Source organism: Rousettus aegyptiacus, unplaced genomic scaffold (genome assembly GCF_014176215.1).
Source record: "Rousettus aegyptiacus isolate mRouAeg1 unplaced genomic scaffold, mRouAeg1.p scaffold_m13_p_12, whole genome shotgun sequence".
Lineage (NCBI taxonomy): Eukaryota > Metazoa > Chordata > Mammalia > Chiroptera > Pteropodidae > Rousettus > Rousettus aegyptiacus.
The window spans coordinates 53,111,559-53,128,524 of NW_023416287.1; the positions used below are offsets into that span (position 1 = coordinate 53,111,559).

The window sequence follows — 16,966 nt, forward strand, 5'->3', positions numbered from 1 at the left end:
ACACAAATCAAAGGCTCTGTATGCTCAGCCCTTAAGTAACTAAGAACTGGTATTATTTTGAACTTTGCAGGAATGATGCCAGTGATAAAAATTCAAACAGCTTAGTTTGAGAGAGATGACGATTACCTGATCTTTAGCATAAGGGCCACCACTCTCTCCAGCCCTCACACCACTTTCTTGAATAACAACATCCTAAGAGAGAAGGAAGCAGAGCCTGCGTTAGGGTTGAGGGAAGGGACCTGAACTGCTGCTATTATAAGAAACTGGAGAAAGGCCGGCTGGAGCTGGGGAGAACAGGCAGGGCCAGGGCCTGGCAGGACAAGATCAAAGGCTGAAACCGGATGAGGAATACACACCTGCCAGGTGGCAATGTGGCAGCAGAACTCTGAACCTAGCCCAGGTAATGGTAGGTATATAGAAGTAAATCCTTATTTCTAAATGCAACAACAACACACATTTACTTGGCTCTAAAAATTTTAAAGAGTTTCCACTTTGTTACCTTATTTAATCCTCTCAACAATCATGAGATGTAGGTATTTATTTTTACCAAATTTAGAGAAGAAAAACCCAGGCTTACAGATGCCAAATAATGCTTGAGGCCACACAAGTCCAGTTCTCTTTAACTTATGCCCCAGTTGTTCTAGAATACATCCAACACATTGTAAAAAAATAATAATAATAAGTCAGTTTTAGAATTGCAAATCCAGAGGCATAAAATTCCGGGGACTAAAATTGTATGGGCCTTGAAATGGAAATAAAACCCAAGTACAAGTATTGACTTGTAATTGAGTGTAAAAAGGATGAAAGGCCAATTAGGGGGAAGGGGGAGGCTAGATGATATCTGACCTACTACCCTTGAGTATAAATGTGTCTTGATAAGAAATATTTATTGGCCTATGTTTATAAATCAGAATTCTCAATCCATTGCCAGATTTCCAATCGACGTCACCCAGACCTATTGTCTGAGTGCCATCTTCACCAACAGAAAATGTTGCATTAATAGCAACATTACTGAAGAGTTCCCTAAACTGAACTGTTTCTTTTGGTTACTTCCAGCATCAGGCCAGCAGGCATCAATTTACATGCCCCCATAAATGTCACTGCAAACGAGCCTAAGAGCCCAGATTCTCCATTTGCAGATTTCAGTTACAAAGAGGAAAAACCTCTCCCCGTCCCCCTTCCCCCACATGATACAGGTTTAACATTGAGACACCCAGTACAATCGTGGAGAATACCTTTCAAGGAATACCTGCTGTTGTGTGAACCCAGTGGGCAGACATAGAAACAGGAAGGCTGAGATTAGAGTCTACTTTACAGTTCTTTTGATGTTTTCCGAGCCAACTCGGGATATCAGTGCGGCTCCAAGTTGATCAAAGGTACCTCTGCAGGTTCAAATTAACACAAGTTGGTGAATCAGAGCAGCACCTGCCTGCGGCTAGAAACACATTGCACCAAAAAAAGTTAATCTTTTAGTCAGGCTTGGAGGTAGGAGTTCTTACATAAAACTTACACAGGCTAAGTTCATTCCTGTTGTATCTTAGGTCTCAGAAGGGAAAATAATGTATTGCTTTGTTTTCTTCACATGGAAGTGTTTAAGGCCCCATGGTGTATGTCATTTAAGACCTTTGAATCTAATCAACATGCATCGCCATTTTTCAGAGAAGGTGGATGTTTTGAGGTTGGAGGAAAACAGTGGAAAATCATTGTCATAAATCTTCACTGTCCTTTTGAAACTCTGAGTGTTGTTCAATGAAACTATTTTGTGTCAGAGCCATCCCTCATCTCTATTTAGGATAATATAGCTTAAAAAACATAATTTTTGTACAGGGGAAACTGAAAAGAGCAGCAGAGTAACTATAGAAACTAGGATAAGTCTAAAGATTCTCAGTCAAAATAAAAACCAAAAACGTGCTAATAAAAATGGTTGTAGTCCAAGATCACAGTCTCAGAAAGCTGATACTTAGAAAGGGATATGAAATGCATTGAATAATAGATTAAGACTTACACAGAGAAACTTCAAAACAGAATCCTTGGCATGAGAGAGTTCATCATTTCAGGCCCTGGCTAGTCATAACATTTAGGAAACCAGAAGGATGTGTCAGATCCTGCAAGTCTCCCTGAGAACCAGAGGTGGTTAAAGGAAAAAGGAATGGGAGAGGGGAATAGGGCTTGATAGACAGCAGAAAACAGTTGAGGTACTTGGAAGATAAAACCTGTATTATATGACCATATTCCAGAATAACCACCAAGTTTTTACTGAACCAAGGAATGGTTCCAACTTGTTTTATTTCAGATACAGTGTGTGGAAAAGGGTAAACTTGCAGACTCATCCACTCACTGCATGTGGGCTCTGTTACAGCCAGTAACTACAAAGCTGAACTTTGAGTCTGTTTCCTTAGGAACATAATGGGTTTAACATCTCTCATCAGTGTTGTGAGGATTAAATGAGATATACACATAAAATATTCAATCGATAGTAGTATGATATAAAATATTCAATAAATACTGTTTTTTCTTTTCCAAATTAACCTAACACTTTTCATTTCAATATTGGATTTACAGATGATACTAGATAACATTACAATTGAAAGGATTAGATAATTTAAAATAAGTGATTTTCAGATCGTGGAAATTTACTGTACATATAGGCTGGAAAAAAATGTTAAGTACTGTAATATAAATTGTTTTTTCACAGAATCGTTTGAGCAAATTTCAAAACAAAAATTGGAAAGAACTTTAAAACAACAGAAATATAACATTCTCTTCTTAATTAGCTTAACGAAGCCTAAAATCTGATCTCTGAGCATTCACTCTCTAGCCAATTTCCAGAGATAAATTTCATTTTTTTTTTGGTTTGATACAAATACATGCTTACCTTCTTGCTTTGTTAGTGTCATGGCTTTACATGTTGTATGGACTATATGTATACTTTAGTATGAGCTCAGTGCCAAATTTCAAATTTATGTTAAAATCTAATTGGAAGAGTTGACTTGGCCGATTTAAAGGATTATTTAGGACAGTGGTTCCCAAACTTGTCTGTACATTAGAATCATGAAGAGAACTTTTAAACATTCTTAAACCCAAGCCACAGTTTTTTTTTTTTTTTTTTTTTTAGCTTTCCAGGTGATTCCAATGTGCCGATAAATAAAATTATCCAATCTGAAGAATAAAGAAACAAGATTGAAGAAAAACAGAGCCCCAGAGATATGTAGGACAATCTCAAGTGATCTAATATAAATCTACTGGAGTTCTAGAAGAAAGCAGGAAAAAAAAAAAAAAAAAGAAAAATGGAAAAATGGCCAAAATTTCCCAAATTTGTTAAAATACAAAACGTAAATTTACTGATTCAATCTCAACAACCCCCGAGCAGGATAAATACAAAAAAGCAAACCCAGGCAATTCATAGTTAAACTGCTGAAATTCAAAGAGTCTGAGAAAAAGACATTACAAATGACAACTGATGTCTCATCAGAAACAGTGAAGCCAGAAGATAATAAATTCCTTTAAAATGATGAAAAACAAACAGAAGATATCAACTTAGAATTCTATCTTCAGTGAAACTATCCTTCAAAGATGAAAATAAAATAAAAGTCATTTCCAAGGAGCAAACAGACAATTTGTCATGAGCAGGCCTATACAATTCCCAAGAAATTTCTTAAGGCAAAAGAGAAATTACATGTCATTTGGACTAACAAGAAATGAAGAGCCTCAGAAATGGTAAATATTTAGCAAATATAAAGACTCTACATACATTCTTTTAATTTTTTGTAAGACACTTACCTATTTAAAACAAAATTATAATATTCTCCTATTGGAATTATCATGCATACAGCTATATGAAACACGAAAGAATACTCTTGTAAGGTTCTATATTTTGTATGAAGTTGTATAATATTAACCCTAAATAGATTGTGACTGAGATGTATATTGTTTTCCCAGAGCAACTATTAAAGATAAAATGTCAACTGTAATTGAAAAATTAATTTAAAAAAAAACTAGCAATTTATAAACAAATAGAAAAATAAAAATAAAATACTAAACATATTCATATAACCCAAAGGCAGAGAAAAAGAGGAAAAAAACCCAAATGGTAAATTAATCCAAACGTATCAATAATTACATTAAAGTCAACTAAACACCAAGTAAAAGGCAGAGTTAGTTTAGGCTAAATAAAAAAAAGACTAAACTATATGCTTTCTAAAAGGAATGAACTTTAAATACAAATAGGTTAAAAACAAGCAAATGAAAAGATAACCATGCAAATACTAAGCATAAAAAACATTTCTATTTTGCTTAAATTTTTACATTTACCTTTCCAATTACATTAATTGCATACCAGTTATCAACCAGGATCTATATAAGAGGGAAAAAATAAGACAATTTAGGGTGACTCTTTTTTCCTAAACCTTTGGATTTCATTTGACCCTTGACATTTCCTTTTAATCACTCACATGGTTCCTTCTCTCTGCTTTCTAGTATGATTCATAAAACATCTTAACGAGGAAAATCTTTTACGAGTTGCTGATCTCTCTTATCTGTACTGTAAGATTTTCAGCCTTTGATCTAGCTGTTAGAGCAAGTAATGATTCTCAATCACCTTTATCTCATTTTTATTTTAGTTCCTTCTATATACTTTTTCAATTTTGGTTTTATCTATTTCTGTGACCTTGAGGTGGGTCCAGCCCACTTGAGGCTTATGTGCCCCTTCCCTTCAAAGGTGTGCCCCTCACAGACTACAGCATCACACCTTCTCCCCCCACCCCACTTATTTTTCTTATACCTCCTGGTTGTCCTTGTCAGTTTCTCAGTCTTTTGAGTTTAGCACTTTCTACAGTAGGAACTTTCTAAATAGGCTTTCAAAATTCAGATGAACTTAAGTTTGGAAGCATTTTTCTACATTCTTTAAATACTGAATCCTGATGCTTCCTCAAACTTCGGAAATTTATAGCTGGGTCAGGGCTGGAAATAACATGACTGTCATAACAAAGAAACCTCATACTAAGCATGACTACAAAGAATGGTTTTGTGGCATGTGACAAATCTGCTCAACCATGTAAGTGAAAGGAACACCAATTCCCTTCCTGGCTTGATAATTGTCCGTCCCAACAAACTACACTTGTATATGGCACCATTTTTTCACAAACCATGACATTAGATAAACTAACACCACCACAGAAGACAGGACTCCATTTTAAACTTTTAAAAAAATGTTTTAAAAGGTGATTTGTGTACAAATTAATGCTGTATTTGAAAGTAAAGTCCTTAATTGTATCACTAAAGTTTGTTTTAAAGGGTTACATGAAAGGGGCAAATATTAAGACTGCTTAGGTTGTTGTTTACTTCTGTAAACTTAAGCCATAATCAGGTGCTTCTAAGACCTCTTTTCAACACTGACCATGTCTTAAAATATGCAGGACAGATCACCAAGGGATTTACTGATTAGCTAAACACTTAGGAAATGATTCATTTCAATTTGTCATGTAGTTTTAAGTAAAGCTTTAAGTAAGCTTTAACAGCTATGCCTCCTATCAAGTAAATATCACACATCCTGTTTATACATACTGGCTTATTGTCCACCATTCTTCAAAGAGCTAGTGACACCCCCCCTCCAACTCACACTCCACCCTACCCCCAACTTCCTGCTCATGGGGTGCTATATTCCTACTCATTTTTAAGAAGTATCTTCTTCAACAAAATACTCCATGTTACAATAACTTTTATAGAAAATATTTTATTATATCATGAAAAAAAGGCAATCAACCAGATTCATACTTATTGGAAAAAAACTGAAAATTTATTAGACAGTATGTGGGCATCCTGTTCCACATGGGAATGAGAAGATGCTATAGGTTCTCTAAGTATTGCACAGTCTGAAAAAACACCAATAAAAAAAGGGGAGAAAAAAAAATCACATGATCGTGGGAACCATCTCACATTATTATGAATAATCTACCAAGAAACAGTAAAAAAAAAAAAAAAAAAAACCTTTGTTTCTACAGTAGCTTTGAGTTTATAGTTCTTGGAATGACTGTATTCCATTGAAGACATCTCAGTAACAGGAAGCTTCATTTTAGCAATCCCATGTGCAAATATTAATAAAAAAATATATAAAATAATGCAATTCATCTCTTGCCATCACCCCGGCAATCATAACACATCTGTTAAGAACTGTTTTGCTTGAAGAGTTAAGCTGTAAGTTTTGCCTGAAGCTCCATCTCTGCAGCCCGTTTGAGTGCAACATCCACTAGAAGCTGAAATCCACTAAAATCCTGGTTGAGGTCCGGTGGAGTAGGGGGAGGAGTGTTGAAAAGACCACTCTGTGTATTTGTATTTGGTCCAGATTTACACATGTCCTCCGGATACATGAGGGAGGTGTCTGTAAAGCTGCTGGCTGCTATCTGCTGTATATCTGTGTTTTGTCCTACACCAACTGGCTGGCAGAGAGAGAAAGGCACATCTTTCAAAGAAGTCACGGTGGTATGACAGATCACTGATGGACGAGCCAAAATTGATCCTGGAGACGAAAGCTTAGGGGACAGTGGCCTCCCTAGGGCTGGGTTTGGTCCAGCTGTACAGGAATGAAATGGGCTTTCCTCTAGAGCTGGCATAAAGTTTTTGATGCCCATTGCTGACTCCACAGAGCTCGCTTCAGAAATCTTGGCCCCACGGCGCGAAATTGTGAACTGATTTGGATCTTTGCCATCCTTTCTCAGCATGTCAGGGAGGAGCCTGCGGCGGGCGTTGATGAACCAGTTACAGACCTGAAATTACATGGATATGTTTTAACACTCAGCAAACAGGGTCTGAGAACCTTCTACAAACGCCTAACTGATCTCTCTTTGCATTAAATAAGGCATGAAAAGGCTTATCAGAATTTACACAAAGTTACTTCAAGGTATTTAAGCTCAACCAAGAAAAAGAGCTGCTGCTCCCTGTTGCAAACCTTTCTCCCCTTCTAATACAAATCCTAACTTTTACTGTCTCATATCCTTAAACTTTTTCAAGAGTAAGAAAAAGGTATAAATTTTCAAAAATAATTTAGGGAGGGAGAGGTTTACCTTTTGACTCTCTCCCATATTAACCGATTATCTACTGCCCCAGCATTTAAGTTAATCAACTACAGGAGAACCTCTCTGTAATGAAAAGGGCCACTCCTCCCAGTTACTGATTTTTTCCCAGTTCAAATGACTGTGTCAACAGACATAACATGAATTACCTCACTGAAGTCTGTCTTTGTTTAAATATCAAACCAGTTCCTGGGCAGTAGAGTAAGATTTAACCTCCTTTTTATGTTTGTTGCATAAAGCGAGGCTCTTTTAGGCATTAAAGGAAATGTTATTTGACAGATGACTGTTAACGCATTTCTGTTTCTCTAAATAGCCAGTTATTAGTTTTCAGCACTAGAAAGTTTACAAGAGAAAAGTATTCATACCTTTATTTTTTTGAGTGGGGAGGCACTTAATGATCTGACATAAAGAAATGCTATAAAATGACTCTGGAAATTTGGAAAAATGACTTGCTCATACACCCAATGTTCTTTTCCTTACCTGTAGTGTAGATAGGTGTGTTTGTTGGGACAGTAATGCTTTTTCTTGCTCTGAGGGATAGGCATTATATCGGTGCTCATACAGCCAATCACGGAGAATCTGAACAGATTCTTTGGGCAGGTTGCCCCTTCGCCTTCTCTTGCTTGAGCCAGCAGAAGAGGAAAGGTCCAGAGGGATGTCCATGCTGTCATCATCCTCAGTCTCACTGCCCGATGCCGCAACGACACCTAGAAAAGGACAAAGGCCAGCTGTCAACCACTTTTATCAGCAGAACACCACTGCAAAGCTCATCTCTTTTGACAATTTGGTGTAAACATGTTTTCTCAACTACTGAGAGCCAGGTGAAAGACCAGTGAGTGTTTTCTGTCCTGAAATACCAGAGCACATATAAATTTTCAATCGTATTTTGACTAGCAGCAGATTCTAGATTCTCAACCAACTGTCAGATGCCCTTTCATACCCACTTTCCCATAGAATTTAACTTCTCACATTCCTTTGCAACGATGCTCAGGAAAGTCTTTTATCTAATCCAGCAGAGACAAAACTGCACCCACCAAAGTAAATAGGGTTTGCCACATGTGAATCAGAAAAGGTGCTAGAGCAGATGGAATGTGTCTAACAACCTTCGCCTCAAGGTCCTTGCTATCTAGGAGAAATGAGTATCCAAATGTACATTTTAAACTGTTATTCTTCCTCCTTCTTCCACTGACATAAGGAGAGAAACTTATCCACTTAACATAGTATTCTAAAGATAAAATGCCAAAAAATTTTTCTGCCAATTCCATGGTCATTTCTTTTTCATGGCTACTTACATTTATTCAAAACTAGATACCTACTTTTAATGGCCAATGGTAATCACGTTTTACTAAAAAACTACTTAAGTTTTCAGTGTCATTAAACAAAATATTTTTCTATTAGTAAGAGGTCAAAGATGCCTAATACCAAGTAAAATTTTATATTTCTATAAATTTTAATTGCAAGATTAATCTGACCCTAGAATACTACATATTAAGCAGAGTTTAGTCTTAAATTACATGACAAAAAGAAAGAAAGAAAGAAAGAAAGAAAAGAAAGAAAGAAAGAAAAAACAGTCTATGCAACTCCCAAAGGAAACCTTATTTTTGTCTGCAAATACTTTAATCTTACCAGAAATTTTAAGAATTCACAAGCCATTGAGAATATTTAAATCATACATAGACTGGGTTCGACAAAAATTCAGACCTGGCCCTTTTAGAAATTTAAACATAATTTTTAACTTTCAAATATTTAACTAATACATACTATTAATCCTCTATCCTTTCAAAACTACAATAGGCAACTCTTGGTGACTAAGGAAATACATTCTTTTTTGAAGACAACCTAAAATCTTAAAAATATAAGCAAATTATAAACTATACAGCATGCTCAGAAATACCAGTATTTCACTATAAAGGAAATTAATTAAAATAACACGAACTTTAAAGATATGCATTCTTAATTTTGTTGACACAACCTTAACTGAATGGTTTGCCTTAACAGGAAATAAAAACAGAATATAGCATAAACCATTCAATGTACTTTTGAGGATTTTTTTTAAAACCATCCCTTTAAGGCTTTTTAACACAATGAAACTCATAAAGCTACTCATTCAAAGATTTGTTGATATTTCCCCGCTTAGCAGAGTCTGACTTTACTTGGTGACACATTTTTAGTTTTAGACTGCAGGGGGCAGAAGGAATTGGAGGGAGTGTCCAAAGAAAAGGCAGAACCTTTAGAAAACAAAGTAAAACAAGTTCTAGTAAAAGAGTAGAAAGATCTTGCAAATTCACTTTAGCTTAAGGCTTAATTAACAGCCATCAATAAACTTTACAAGAAACTTAAATTTTAATCCCTGATGTATCTGATGGTTCCCTTCCCAGAAGCTTTTCTTAAACTGCTAAAAAGCAAACAACAAAAAAGGAAGTACAGTTAAAATTAAAACTGCTTTCACTGTTAAGATGAGAAGTTTAAAATTCATGTTGAAATTTGAGTGAAGAGCTATTCATAAAGAAAACTTAATTATAAGTGAATTCTTATTTTACATTTGCTTTGATAAAGAAATTTAAATTTGAAATAATTGCATGACTAAAGCAACCTTTTTTAGAACTCTAAGTCTGAAAAACTAAACATTCTTCTCAAAGCTGTTATCCTCCCTCCCTTTTTCAATCTAAAAAAAAGTGTGAAAATTTGCTCATCCAACAGTGAATTCAACTGTAAGTTGAAAATAACAGTTTGAAACAAACAAAAAAGATCCTGAAGCTTGCACTTTGATCTGCTTGCTTAGTTTGACAAGAAGCTTGATCTTTCAGAATAGGTTAGTGACACACAAAAGCAGGTTTCAGTTAAGCAACACCATACTGCATTGCAGTGCGACTTTCCTCCGTTTTCAGTTCATTTAAACAAATGAATGCCAGGCCTCTGGACCTCTTAACAAATATTTCCAATATGTGCACAATAGCCGAAGTAACAGGAAGTAAGATTTCAGTTCCTTGGCTACACCAGCTGATTATTTCACTGCAGCAAACCATGTTTGCTGCTATCAGGACTGTTTTCATTAAAACTCTCCCTCTGGATTGTGGCTCAACTTGGAAAAACAAAGAGACTTTTCCACGTTACTCATTTCCTATTGTAACAGAGCTTTTGAACAGTTTCCCGGTTACGACTTGTTTCCAAACGTCCTGCTCTCTGCTTACACTTTAAAAAATGTGGTTGAGGGAAAGGGGGAGGGGGGATCACAGGCCTCTTTTACTCCATCCACATACAAGGAAATGTTGTTTAGAAAGCCACAAGATGGATCCCACAGCTCTAAAAGAGCGATCTTTTCTTTTCTGAATAGGAACTGGGGACGCGGGAAGACGAGAGAGAGAGATAGTGGTTGTAAAGTTGGACTTCTATAAACAAAAAATATCAGAGGGTGGAAAAGGATCTAGAAATAATAAACGAAAAAAAGGTTTAAGTATACAGTCAGGAAAAAGCAAACCTAACCTAACAAATTTCCTAATCAGAACATTTCAGAAGTGACGGGAATCGTTCTAATCTCAAGGATGCAGCCGCAGAATAATTCTAAAGCAAGAATTTCCCATGGTCAGAAAGAGCAAAAAGATTTAAGGGATTGTCTTCAACGGGCCTTCTTTCTGTTTGGTTTAAAGCCATTTGGGGTGATCTTTTTGGCATCCTCAGCTTTCTATTATCACAAACCAGTCTTGCCAAATCCCAGGCTCTGCGATTGAGTTTAAGATGCTTTTGTTTTCAAGAAAAACTGAAAAGATGTTCAGGGACTTTTTACAAATGACACAACCGTCCAATCCTACAGGCAAGGCGGGACAGATTTCTTCCAGAGTCCTTGCTGAGCGACTCGGAACCGGCCCCCACACCAACGTAGTCCGGGGGTTGGGGGAGGCATGACGCAGGAGGCGGCGAAGAGAGGGAGGAGCCCGGGACTGAGGAAGACCAGCGAGCTTTGTTCTTGCGAGTTCCTCAGCCTCAACTGAAATCGGCTCCTCCAACGGTACGAGTCAGCACAAACAGGACTTGAAGAGTTTCAGATTACAAGAAACTAGATACGATGCCGTGAATCTCTACATTCTGAGGGGTCTGTCCACTCCTCCAAGAATTTGCCAGGAAAACCTAAAAAGGGAAAGCCAGGCAACCACTGCCATCTCTGCTCCCCCGCACCAGCTCTGCACCACTCGCAAAGTTTCCCCTCCACCACGTCACCTTTTATTGTTTCCATGAGTCGGCGCTCACTAACAGGAGTTGGTGCGCCGGGGCTACTGGTCCCGAGCATTTCCAGCCAGCGGCCGCCAGGTCTCAGCCTCGTTCCTATAATGGGAGACGGCAACGGAGGATGGGGGGCGGAGTGGGGGGGTGGTCAGGGAGACATCCGAAGAGAGAAACGCCAGGGAGGGATGGCTACCCGAGTGCTCGGGGCGGAGGGACAGCTGGGGCGAGAGTCAAAGACCTGAAATTACCAGGGGGCGGAGGGGCGGGGAGGCGAGGAGCGCCCGAGGGGAACCTGCGAGTGTGTGTGGTGGGGAGCCTGGGGAAGGCACCCAAGTGGGGGCGGCGGGCTGTAAGGGCCCGGGAGTGCCTGAGGAGGTGGGGGGGGCGGGGAGTATAATCATCAACGCCTCCCCCACCAGAGCCCGAACAATGGGGGAGCCCGCCCCTGGCGGAAGCCCAGCTTTGCTTTGGCTCACAAGAATCTCTCTTCAAAAACAAACCCAACACGTCCCAGTCAGTTCCAGAGGGAGAGCGCCTGCCTTCTAGTGCAGATAGAGACCTAACAGCCCTTCACAAGCAGACACGGCCTTCCAGGGCCCATCCTGGGCGCTCCCCGCGCGTCTTGTCCCCGAGCCCAGTTACACGTCCAACTCTCTAAGCCCTCGCCTCTTCACTGTCCCTTGGGGAGGGGGTCCCACGCGGAGTGCTACTACCAACTACTACGAAAGCCCGGGTTTTCACATTTTACTCTTGCTGGGAAAGCATGAGGTGAGGCGTGTTTCAAAGTCACCAGCCAAAACTCAAACGAATAGCACCCCAAGGTGAAAACGGGGCCAGGGACATCGTCTTGGATTTGAGACTGCCACACTCTAACTTTATTCGCTGGACGAGTCTGAAAGAATGCGGAGCTACAAAAAACTCGGAGGGACTCCTGCGCGTGCGCAGCAGCCTCTCCCCGCTGCCCCGCACTGGCTTCCCTGAGTGATTAACTTCTGTTTTGAACCACTTCACATAAATCACAACAGAAAAGCCAACTACGGCCGCGGCCCACGACGGAACATTCGGGATACCTCCCCGTCAGAGACTCAAAAGTTCACTTCAAAAGGGAGTTATTCTTTGACCTTTCGTGGCGGTGTGTTTTTCCCCCTGTGTACTTTGTTTTTGAACCAGACTGACGGCAAGTTTTAGTTGCAAGGCTTCCAGAACGCTTCGTGGAAACAATGACAGGCTCACCCTTTACACTTACAACTGAGCCTACTTGTCATACTTGGACCCATTCTGACCGCACGCCACTTTAAGGTACTTGCCCTTCTGTCCTAACTTTTCATCTCGCCCTAAATTCTTCGTGGGAAAACTTTTAGAGGACGGGAATTTTTTTAAAGTCTAGTTTTACAAAGTTTCCAACACCCGAGGGCGATTGTTGCGGGGGAGGGGGCAGAGTCACATTCCTTCGATTGTGAAAACACCTCATACCCAGTAAAGAAAGTGACCGAGCCCCCCTCCCGGGAGGGAGTGGGGGCCCCGGAGCCCGACTTTCAGACAAAGGCGCGCCTGGGGTCCCGACGGAGAAAAAGCGAGGCGCGGGTCCTTCTGACTCGGACCCACACCCCACGCGCGCGAGAAAGCACGAGAAGCCACGCGGCGGCTCGGCGGAGCGTGGGGTGTCGGCTGAGACAATGAAACTTGGAAGCGCACAAACAAGGCGGTGAGCGTATTTCTTGACAACGTGCCAGCAGCATGGAGAGGCCCGTCTCCCCACAGCAGCCCCTCGTGTTGTGTCTAGAAAGAAACGGTAACTGCCATTTCAGACGCAGCCTCAACAAAGGGAACGGCTGCGGTTTCAGCCCAAGAGCCCCCGGGCTGGGAAGTTCACCAAGTCACTCTCGCCCCAGCTCTGCGCGGCCTGGCGAGCACGTTTCCCCGGGACTCGTGCCCACTGGGCGACAGCCGCGGAGCCTTACCTTTCTTGCTTTTCATTCTGGAGCTCCCCTTCCAGCGCGAGGCAATGCTGGGATCTTGGGGGGACCAAGAACAGGGGCGCAGGAGGCGAGCGATTTTTCTCCTTACGGGCCGACTCTCCGGTAACTTGTGGGACACGTTCCAGCCGTTACTGCTAAACGAGGCGGTCGGACCCCAGGCGTCCACTTCTTGAGTGGAATTCAAGTGACACTTGGGCTTCCTCCTGCCGGGATCTTCTGGCAGCGGACCGGGGGCTCTTCCTCGCCCAAGTCGCTCCCCTCCCCACGCCGCTCCTTTGTTCCCTGCTTCTGCTCGGCGCACCTCGGCGCTGTCAGAGTGAGAGGAGAGGAGGGAAGGTACGGGAGGTCCTGCCTCCGCCCCCAGCCGCCCGCCCCGTCCCCCGCCCGCCCCGCCGCTCCTCTGCCCCTCCCCCGCACCTTCAAGCCGAGGACTGCACCGAGGGCCGCGGCCGCGCCGCTTCACGGCGCGCCCCCTGGCCACTGTTACCAGACCCTCGAGGGGCAACTGAGCCCAGAAACCTGAGCCCTCCTCCTTGCTGCACGCCGGCCTCCCACATCCCTCACTCGGCCGGGGCGACAACAGCCGAGCGCCCGGAGTGTTCTTCCCGGGACTGGCGAGGGTGCTTTTGGTTAGGAAATTGCAACGGATGGTAAAAAGGCCGCTCCCTCCTTCCCCTCCTCTATCCCAAGGAAGAAAACGTCCCCCTTTCGTTTTTGACAGCCGCCCCACACTCCACGGTCCCAGCTCCAGCCGCCGGAGAAGACAGCCGCTTCTGATTCAAGGGGCGGAGCATCGTAGGAAAAGTATTCGGGACAAGAACCAACTTCTTCCAGAATGCGCAGCTGCCATTGACACACGGGCGCGGCGCGTCGCACCCTTCTCCCAGGGCTCTTCCTCCAACAGCGACAGTGCGCGGGAGGGGGGAGGATGAGACACAGACACCGAAGGCGAATGACTGTTCCCCCCTGCTAAAGCTGCGAGTTCCGGACTGGATTGCAAGGCAGTTTCGAAATCTAACACGTTGCGACGGACACTTGTCATGCTCACATGCTCTTTAAAAGTCTGCGGCTGGGGACGGGCTCGCGCCTGCCTCGCTGCCACTCGACCTGACCCTCCCACCCTCAGACTCCGACAGCCGCCCTCTTTATTGAAAGAGGGTTACCACACCAGGGCCGCTCATCTGTTCCGGTAAACAGTCCAGTTTTAAGACTTAAACTGCTAGAGGACCCCTTTCTCCTCGGGTATTTCAAACAAATTAGCCATTGAGTAAACACGTTCCTGTTGGTTTATTTTGGTTGAGAGGAAAACTCCAAAGAGTTCCTTGCTAATATTACCCTTTAAAAGACCAGGTGCTATTTGGCTAATTAAGAAACGCAAGCCGCCTCCCCGCCCTCTCCTCTAGGTCTGGTTTTCGTGTGTGTCCTGTTGCTTTGAAGGAAACGAACTGTCACATACCACTTTCTCCATAACTTAAAAAAAAAAATGTAAATAATCCTAGTAGAGACGTCAGCGCCCAAGACTGCCTCCAGTTTCGGATCTGTGCTGTTTTTGTTTTGTGACCTCGATGGAGAGCCCGACGGGAGTCAGCTCCGTGGAAATAAAGTTAAACCCGAGAAGGACTAAGGCAGCCAAATTATGACTTAAGACTTTGGAACTTCTGTTTTAGGCTTACGCTGAAAATTAAAGCCAGCCTCCCTCTCACCCCGCCCCCTAAGGCACCCCCGCCCAGAGGGTGAGTTAAATCCAGTTTACAGAACTTGGGTGGTTTTTCCAATTACAGAACTTAAAATGAATAAACAAGGGAAAAGGCGTCATTCTAAGAAGGCAGCAACCTTATGAATTTTTTCTTCTGCGGTCTGCGACTATTCGGCACCTAAGAGAACACATCTAAAACGACAAAGCAGGGAAACGTGGTCCTGAGAAAAACCACCAGCCTGGAAGCCACCCTGCGACTTGCTGGAGCACAGCTCCTTTCCCGGGCCTGGCTGGAGATGAATCGGCTGCGGCGCCGGAGTGCGAGACAGATGTGGGGCGGAGAAAAGGTGGGGGCCGCCCGTTAGAGGACAGCTCCGTACTCGCATTTGAAGGGTTGTTTGTTGCTGGGATTGGTGGCTCATATCCGCTGGGGAACTGGAGAGGAGGGAGGAGAGACGCAGGGAGGAGGAGCCCGGGGACGACTGACGCTGCGACTCCGCGGCGGTCGGAGTGGCAGGAACCTCGTCTGGAACTGCGCCGTTACTGGGGAGACGCTTTGTTTGCTAATTTCGAAAGCCGCTCCGTCTGCCTCCGCCGCTTTCGAAGCCTCTCAACAAAACACGCCTTCGAGTCAGCTAAACCCTCCCCTTGGCCGCTTTCAGCAGCTTGAAACAAAAATGTTTCCTTCTTCCGCGTGTAACCACGCGGTGGCTCTCATTCTGTACACAAAAATATCTTTTTCTTCGTCTAAGTGAACTTGGCTAGTTACTGCGATTCTCAGGCAACCGCGAAGGAAACCAAGAGTTTGAAACGAGTTTTTAGCTGGAAAACAAACTTTAGAGGGGCAGGAGGAGGGGCGCAGAGCATTAAAAGCCTCTTTCAAATTGCGAGGAGGAAAAAGTCGAGTTTCAAACACTTCCTGGAGGTCCGGCTTGATCCGGCCAATGTTCATCTTTTACTCGAGCGAATCATATGAAGCAGTTAGTAAAGCTGGCCAGATGCTCCAAAGAGGAACACGGGCACCATTCTGTGTGATGGCCTCCCTAGTAGATGTCACTCATCTCCACCCCAAACTTGTTTGGGTTTTTGGATCGATGATACATTCTGGGAAGAAAGTGCCTGAAGACAGGCAAAGAAAACAACTCAAAAGAGTGAGCTCGAAAAACCAGCAATTGCTTAGAATATTTTTTGTTTATTTGCTTTTCCCAAAATGGAAAAACAAGTTTCTGTTCTGTCTCTGTCAGTTTCTTGATGTCCCAGGTAGGGCCGCACTATAAAACCGATCAATGACTAGATTCTTTGCAGTACTCTGAGTGAGTGAGTGAGTGAGTGAGTGAATGAATAAATAACATACGTGTGTGTATACATACATATGTGTGTGTGTGTGTAGAGAGAGAGATTGATTCCCATTTGCTACATATTATTTGCTGAATTCGTATGAATGTTAATTGGAAAACAGCAAAAAGTGTGATGATGCTTGTTGCTTAAGAAGGCTGCCGATAAATATTTTTAACCATTATTTATTCCCTCCAGGCATACATAGTTCCATTAGGTGCATTATCTTCTGAAGCTGCTTTAAGGACAAGAAAAGAAATGGTTGTTTTTTACTTTCTCAGCCTGCAAACTTTTCAAAGGCGAAATCAAAAAGAAACTTAGAAAGGCAAATGAACCAGAGAAGTATATCAACATGCAGTTGTTATTTTGATGCTAGGTCCATCAAGTGATGGGGGAAGGTATTTCATTCATCTGCTCAACAATCATTAAGCATGAATTCCATCCATCCCAGCACTGTACTAGGTAAAGAAATGATGACTCACTCAGTCATTGGATTCCTTTTGCTTCTAGTCTCTGGAAGACAGATATTTTTTAAAGATATGCAGACTGCTAGGCTCCAAACACTGCATAAAGTTTCTATAATCATCTTTTCACATCTCAGGTCTGGGGATTGGGGATGCTTAAGGAGAAGATGACTTGTATTTTCAAGGGCCGGAGGCAGGGCTACA

General features: G+C 42.3%; 1 protein-coding gene across 4 annotated transcripts; it reads right to left on the bottom strand.

Moving 5' to 3' along the window:
* Nucleotides 1-5,715: 5,715 nt before the first annotated feature.
* Nucleotides 5,716-14,938, bottom strand: TGIF1 (TGFB induced factor homeobox 1). Of its 4 annotated transcripts, none has more exons than XM_036229878.1 (5): nt 14,093-14,938; nt 13,250-13,575; nt 11,283-11,387; nt 7,548-7,774; nt 5,716-6,761 (listed from the first exon to the last, which is right to left on the bottom strand). In XM_036229878.1, the coding sequence occupies exons 2-5, from the start codon at nt 13,263-13,265 to the stop codon at nt 6,186-6,188; spliced, it is 924 nt and encodes a 307-aa protein (XP_036085771.1). In that variant the 5' UTR covers nt 13,266-13,575; nt 14,093-14,938; the 3' UTR covers nt 5,716-6,185. The 4 variants fall into 4 exon arrangements, with proteins under 4 accessions (XP_036085771.1, XP_036085770.1, XP_036085772.1 ...); XM_036229877.1 differs by having other exon boundaries at nt 13,685-14,938; XM_036229879.1 differs by lacking the exon at nt 11,283-11,387 and having other exon boundaries at nt 13,685-14,378.
* Nucleotides 14,939-16,966: the final 2,028 nt, after the last annotated feature.